This window comes from Theropithecus gelada, chromosome 16, assembly GCF_003255815.1.
Source record: "Theropithecus gelada isolate Dixy chromosome 16, Tgel_1.0, whole genome shotgun sequence".
Lineage (NCBI taxonomy): Eukaryota > Metazoa > Chordata > Mammalia > Primates > Cercopithecidae > Theropithecus > Theropithecus gelada.
In genome coordinates, this window is record NC_037684.1 from 5980391 (window position 1) to 5988034 (window position 7644).

The window sequence follows — 7644 nt, forward strand, 5'->3', positions numbered from 1 at the left end:
TTTTATTGTGCATGGTAACAATGTAAATTATTTCCTTTTTCTGCATTTTCCTCTTTAAAGAGGGACTAGCCTAGGGAGTTAAGAGTCTAAATTTTAATTCTGTCAACAACTGACTAGGTGACTTAGTGAAATCACGTCCTCAACGGTGAAACTGATAGTACAGAAGTTCAAATTTCCAAATTCCCGGGTTGGCTTTCAATTCCACCATGCGATGGTTCCGCCCCCCGCGAGTTCGCCAAGGGAGTTATTTTGGCCCTCTCGGCTCACCGTCCGCGCAGCCTCCAGAAACAGCCGTAAACTCCGCCCCTTGCGCTCAGGACGGCGCGAAAACCCAATTGACAAGAATTCCCTCCGAAGCTCTGTGGTCCGATCTGCGTTCCGCTTGCTTTCCCCGCCCAGGCCGGGTCCCGGTCCCGAGCGCTCAGCCTGGAGCGCCGGTTTCGAGGGCACCCTACATACACTGGCCGTGCCTCAGGGATCTCGCTGCCCGCGCTTTCTCATTGCCTCTTTCCGTGTTCGACTCGGCTGATCTGGGCCCAGCCTCCGCTCCGGCTCCCTGTCGGTGGGCGCGGGGGAATCCTAAACGGATTCCCAGAAACTTGCAGAATCCCAGAAACTTGCTCCTACTGGAGCGGGCCAGCCTCCATGGCCTCCAGGCAGACCGGGCTGGACCGCGTAAGGTCCTAGGAGACGGGATTCCGGGAAACGGGGAGTATGGTGGGGGTCCTGGCCATGGCGGCTGCAGCTGCTCCCCCTCCCGTGAAGGACTACGAGATTGAGGTGAGGTTGAGTCGAGGATCTGTTGAGTTCCTTCCTCTGTCTTTTGGGGGATTGGGAGGTGGGTCTGGGGGGAGGTGATCCTGACTTTCCCTCTGTAAGGGGAAAGGTGGGACATTGTGAGGACCCACAGCTGTGACACATTTTGTGCAGCGGTTGCCAGAGCGTGTCGTTTTTTAGAGTCGTGACAAGTCCCGATAAACATTTGGATTGTGAGATATTTGCGGGGCACAGTAAATTGGGGACTTAAGATAACACGGCCAGTTCCCAGATCCCGAAATGTTGGTGGAACGTGATGTTTTGTGCTTCTGGCATGTCACAGAGGATCCCAGGGTCAAGTTCTGGGTTCGTGATATGGAATCACTGAACTTTAGCTCTGAAAAAGATCTTCAAGTTCAACTAGTTCATACATCCATCTGTGCTTGGAATGCCACTTTTTTTGGTCTACTTCGTTGTTATGCTGATATTCCTTTGCTAAATCAAGGCAGTTAGTTACTCAGCTTGTCTTCTGGTACTTGATGTACACAGTTCTTGATTTTTATGTGGTCTGTTTTATCAATCTTTCCTTTACAGTTTCTGGTTTTGGTGCCCTAATGCTAAGAAACCCTATTTCATAATAACGATACTTACCATTTAGTATGGTAAGGGTAAAAACCTTATGCACATTATTTTGCTTAATAGCAACCCTATGGTCTATTATCTGTATTCTACAAATGAAAGAAGGTAAAAAGTAGCTAAAAGTAAGTTAAATTTTTTGAAAAAGTAAATGGAAAAGTTAAAAGTAATTTGCTTAACATTTTACACCAGTAAATGTCAGAGCCAGCATTTAACTTAGATTTGCTTGACTCCGGAGCCTATGTATGTTGCGTTTGATACAATTGCAGTTTTATTTATTATTATTATTATTATTATTATTATTATTATTTTGAGAGGGAGTCTCGCTCTGTCGCCCAGGCTGGAGTGCAGTGGCCAGATCTCAGCTCACTGCAAGCTCCGCCTCCCGAGTTTGCGCCATTCTCCTGCCTCAGCCTCCCGAGTAGCTGGGACTACAAACGCCCGCCACCTCGTCCGGCTAGTTTTTTGTATTTTTTAGTAGAGACGGGGTTTCACCGTGTTAGCCAGGATGGTCTCGATCTCCTGACCTCGTGATCTGCCCGTCTCGGCCTCCCAAAGTCCTGGGATTACAGGCTTGAGCCACCGCGCCCGGCCACAATTGCAGTTTTATAAATAATAATTCAATGGCGTTTTCTAATACACGTATGATTTCTTTTTCTTTTTCTTTCTTTCTTTTTTTTTTGAGACAAGGTCTTGCTCTGTCACCCAGTCTGGAGAGCAGTGGCACGATCTCGGCTCATTGCAACCTCTGCCTGGCAAGTTCAGTGATTCTTCTGCCTCAGCCTCCCAAATAGCTGAGCCACTACGCTCAGCTAATTTTTTGTATTTTTAGTAGAGATGAGGTTTCACCACGTTGGCCAGGCTGGTCTCAAATTCCTGACCTCAAGTGATTCACCTGCCTTGGCCTTCCGAAGTACTGGGATTACAGGTGTGAGCCACCACGCCTGGCCAAGTTTAACTTTAAAGCTTGTTTTCTTTCTAATGTATCACGTTTTTCACCTAAAGAAGGCTTCCTTTTTTTAATCCTATTACGTAAACCATTAGATCCATGTTTAAAATTTATATTTTGTATTATCTTGCTTGAAATAAGTGCCTTTTTTTCCTTTTAAATTGCTAGCCATGCAAAAAGCGAAGGAAAGATGATGACAGATCTTCCTGCAAAACAATTACAAAATATTTATCACCACTAGGGAAGACTAGAGACAGGGTTTTTGCTCCACCAAAACCTAGTAATATTCTGGATTATTTTAGAAAGACCTCACCCACAAATGAGAAGACGCAATTAGGGAAAGAGTGCAAGATAAAGTCATCTGAATCAGTACCTGTTGACAGCAACAAAGACTGTATGACACCTTTGGAAATGTTCTCAAATGTAGAATTTAAGAAAAAAAGAAGGAGGGTTAATTTATCTCATCAACTAAATAGTATTAAAACTGAAAATGAAGCTCCAATTGAAATTAGTAGCGATGATAGCAAAGAAGACTGTAGTTTAAATACTGCTTTTGTGGAAAGTAGTACTTCTGTTTTACTTTACAAGAAACAAGTAGAGGTACTTGCAGAAAACATTAAAGATACAAAAAGTCAACCAAATACTATGACCTCCCTGCAAAATTCTAAAAAAGTAAATCCTAAACAAGGGACCACAAAAAATGACTTCAAAAAGTTGAGAAAAAGGAAGTGCAGAGATGTAGTAGATCTATCTGAAAGCTTACCCTTGGCAGAGGAACTAAATTTGCTTAAAAAAGATGGTAAAGATAGTAAACAGATGGAGAATACTACAAGCTACTCTAGAGATAATGTAACTGAAGCAGCCCAGTTGAATGATAGTACAATAACTGTCTCATATGAGGAATTTTTAAGAAGTCACAAGGAAAATAAAGTGGAAGAGATACCAGACTCTACAATGTCAATTTGTGTTCCTTCTGAAACTGTTGAAGAAATAGTCAAAAGTGGTTATGTAAGTGAATCAGAAAACTCTGAAATTTCCCAGCAGGTACGCTTTAAGACAGTTACTGTTCTTGCACAGGTTCATCCTATTCCACTCAAAAAGACAGGGAAAATACCCCGAATTTTCTTGAAACAAAAGCAATTTGAAATGGAAAATAGTTTATCTGATCCTGAGAATGAACAGACAGTTCAGAAAAGAAAATCTAATGTTGTTATACAGGAGGAAGAATTAGAATTGGCTGTTTTGGAAGCTGGAAGTTCTGAAGCTGTGAAACCAAAATGCACTCTAGAAGAAAGACAGCAGTTTATGAAAGCATTTAGGCAGCCAGCCTCAGATGCACTTAAAAATGGAGTTAAAAAGTCTTCTGATAAGCAGAAAGACCTTAATGAAAAATCTCTACATGAAGAAGGAAGAGATGATAATTCTAAAAAAATCATGGAAAATCCTGGTATCCAAATGGTTTCAAAAAATGGCAATTCACAGGCACACACTGATAAAGGCAGTTTTCCGAAGGAGAAAAATAAAAAGCTAAATAAGAAGAATAAGAAAACATTAGATACTGGGGCTATTCCAGGCAAAAACAGAGAGGGAAACACTCAAAAGAAAGAAACAACCTTTTTCTTAAAAGAGAAGCAGTATCAAAATAGAATGAGTTTAAGACAAAGGAAAGCAGAATTTTTCAAAAGCAGCACTTTATTTAACAATGAAAGTCTTGTTTGTGAAGATAGAGCAAATGATGACCTTCTAAAGGTTTCCTCTCTGTGTAACAATAATAAATCATCAAGAAAAACCAGCATACCGGTTAAAGATATTAAGCTTACACATTCTGAAGCTGAATCTGAAGACAGGTTGCTAAATGTTTCCACGCCCAAGTCAACCAGAAGATCTGGAAGAATTAGCAGCACACCTACTGCAGAAACCATTAGAGGTATTGATTCTGAAGATGTACAAGATAGTAGTCCACTAAAGGCTTCCACTCCAAAAGCAGCCAACTTATCAGAAAAGCATAGTTTATATACAGCGGAATTAATAACAATACCCTTTGATTCAGAGAGCCCTATTAGGTAAGGTTTGTTTTTGTTCTAACGTTCTAGTATTCTGCATGTATTATTAGCTGGAGACAAAAATGCTTCAAGTATTGGAGGGTATTTTTTTTCCCTAGAACACAGCTGTTAATAAGAAAAATAACAGGATTTCTTTTTTTTTTTTTTTTTTTTCTTTGTCCCCCCGGGTGGGGGGCAGTGGGGTGATCTCGGTTCACTGCAACCTCCACCTCCCAGGTTCAATCAATTCTCCTGCCTCAGCCTCCCAAGTAGCTGGGACTATAGGCACCTGCCACCACACCCAGCTAATTTTTGTATTTTTGGTAGAGATGGGGTTTCACCATGTTGGCCAGGCTGGTCTTGAACCCCTGACTTCAATCCACCCTCCTGGCCTCCCAAAGTGCTGGGATTACAGTTGTGACCACCGCACCCAGCCTTGAAGAAAAAGAACAGAGCTTCAAAAATGCTTCTTTGTTTGCCACATTTAGTTAAAAATTTGTTTTAATTTTAATTTAATTTTATTTAATTTTGTTTTGTTTTATTTTATTTTGAGATGGAGTCTCATTCTGTTGTCCAGTCTGGAGTGTAGTGGCACGATCTTAGCTCACGACAACCTCCACCTTCTGGGTTCAAGTGATTCTCATGCCTCAGCCTCCTGAGTAGCTGGGATTACAGGTGCGTGCCACCATGCCTGGCTCATTTTTGTATTTTTAGTAGAGAAGGGGTTTTACCATGTTGGTCAGGCCAGTCTTGAACTCCTGACCTCAAGTGATCTGCCTGACTCAGCCTCCCAAAGTATTGGGCTTACAGGTGTGAGCCACCGCACCCGGCAAGTTTGACTTACTTTTGAATCAGTGGTTTAAAACTGATGGGAATTATTTTTTTTCTCCTGTTTCAGAACATTCCAGAAATTGGAGCCCTAGTTGGTTCTTAGCTTCTATCTATCTATCTATCTATCTATCTATCTATCTATCTATCTATCTATCTCTATCTGTCTGTCTGTCTGTCTATCTATCTATCTATCTATCTATCTATCTATCTATCTATCTCTATCTGTCTATCTGGAAACAAGGTCTCACTGTGTTGCCCAGGCTGGTCTCCAACTCCTGGGGTCAAGCAATCCTTCCATATTAGGGTCCTGAGTAGCTGGGATTACATGCAGATGCACAAGCTCTATTTTGTCTATATTTAATTGAGATTCTTTATGTTATAATCATGAAAATGTTTCTGAATACCTTATTTTTATTTCAGAATGAAATTCACCAGAATTAGTACTCCCAAAAAATCTAAGAAAAAATCTAACAAAAGATCTGAGAAATCTGAAGCAACTGATGGAGATTTTATTTCTCACACTAAAAAGGTAATTAAAATAGTAGAGTCCTATAAGTGCCATTCTGTTTCCTTAAAAAACAAACAAAAAAACCTCACATTACTATTGGAAGTAATGAGCCATAATAAAATTCATGTATTTTATAAATTGGTTAACTACAACTCTATGATGTTTTTCACTATTATCCCATTCCTCTAGTTAATTAAGATACCTTATTGTGAGGTGAAAGCAATTGATAAAGGCAGAGTATAATCTATTTATGAAAAGCTTTCTTAGTAAGTTTACATCGTGATCATTTTCCCTAACACTGACGATCTTAGTTTGGGCTGCTGTAACAAATTACCATACACTGAGTGGCTTAACCAACAGAAATGTATTTCTCACAGTTACGGGGATTGAGAAATGCAGGATCAAGGCGTCAGCTGATGCAGTGTCTGGTGAGGCTGTCTTCTTATTTTCTCACATGGTAGAGAACAGGTAGAGAGAGGGCTTCACCCTCGTGACCGAATCACCTCCTAAAGGCGCTACCTCTTAATACCATTACATAGTGGGTTGATTCCAACATACAAATTTTCAGAGGATATATTCAGTCTGTAACACTGCCTGTAGGTCATGATTGAATTTTTCCTTTATTTCTGTAGATTAGAGACTCAAAAGCAGAGTTTCTCAACCTTGCTATTATTGACATTTTGGCTGGATAACTCTTTGCTGTGGAGGGCTGTCCTGTGCATTGTAGGATGTTTAGCAGCACTCTGGCCTCTATCCATAAGATACCAGTAGCACCCAACTAACTCCTGTATAATGACAACCAAAAATGTGTCCAGACATTGCTAAATATTCCCTGGAGGGGAAAATAATCATTTCCACTTGAAAAACTACAGCTCTAAAGGGAGAGGTAAGATATACAAGAGTGGTTTAGTTGTTTCTGCAAAATAAGCTCCTCGTCCCCACCGTGGCAGAATTGGAGTACGTATGGGTATGTGTATTTCTTTTCTTTTCTTTTCTTTTTTTTTATTATTTAAGTTCTAGGGTACATGTGCATAACGTGCAGGTTTGTTACATATGTATACTTGTGCCATGTTGGTGTGCTGCACCCATCAACTCATCAGCACCCATCAACTCGTCATTTACATCAGGTAAAACTCAGAATGCAATCCCTCCCTCCCTCCCCCCTCCCCATAGGGGTATGTATATTTCAAAAAAAGCCACCAAGGTGACTCTGAATTAATCCTTGGGTGAAAACAACTGCTACATTGGTATCTCCTTTGCTTCTATTTAGTAGCTGTCATTTTTTGGCATCTTACCACATTCTAGGCAGTGTGCTTAGTACTCACATCATTTATCTCATAAAGTAAATATTATTTAACCCTTTTTTATAGATGAAGAAACTTGCTGTTAGTTCATAGGATGAGGAAACATGTGTTTTTATTTGTGATTCTGGGAAGTGTCTTTCCTAGAGTTACACAACTATAAGCAGTTGGAAAGACGGTCTTTAGTCCCAGCACTTTGGGAGGCCGAAGCAAGCGGATCACCAGGTCAGGAGATCGAGACCATCCTGGCTAACACGGTGAAACCCCATCTCTACTGAAAATAAAAAAATTAGCCGGGCGTATTGGTGGGCGCCTGTAGTCCCAGCTACCCGGGAGGCTGAGGCAGGAGAATGGCATGAACCCAGGAGGCGGAGCTTGCGGTGAGCTGAGATTGTGCCACTGCACTCCAGCCTGGGTGACAAAGCGAGATTCCGTCTCAAAAAAAAAAAAAAGAAATATGGTCCTTAGTCTTTTGGAAAACATGCAAGATTCCAGCTGATTGTACCACAGCTAAAGGTTAAGTCTCTGTGGTGAACTTTGTCCCACATATTTTATTCTTAATTCTAGAGGACAGCTTCAACTTCAATTTTTTTTTTTTTTTTTTTTTTTTTTTTTTTTTTT

At 40.8% G+C, this 7644-nt stretch overlaps 1 protein-coding gene across 1 annotated transcript in view; it reads left to right on the forward strand.

Annotated features, from left to right (window-relative positions):
* The first annotated feature begins 314 nt into the window (after positions 1 to 314).
* The window catches only part of ATAD5 (ATPase family, AAA domain containing 5), a 68397-nt gene continuing 61067 nt past the window's right edge, over positions 315 to 7644 (forward strand). Inside the window, exons 1-3 of the mRNA XM_025362490.1 lie at positions 315 to 780; positions 2510 to 4404; positions 5635 to 5743. Of these exons, the coding sequence (XP_025218275.1) occupies positions 715 to 780; positions 2510 to 4404; positions 5635 to 5743 (2070 nt within the window). The 5' untranslated portion in view covers positions 315 to 714. The remainder of the gene's footprint in view (positions 781 to 2509; positions 4405 to 5634; positions 5744 to 7644) is intronic.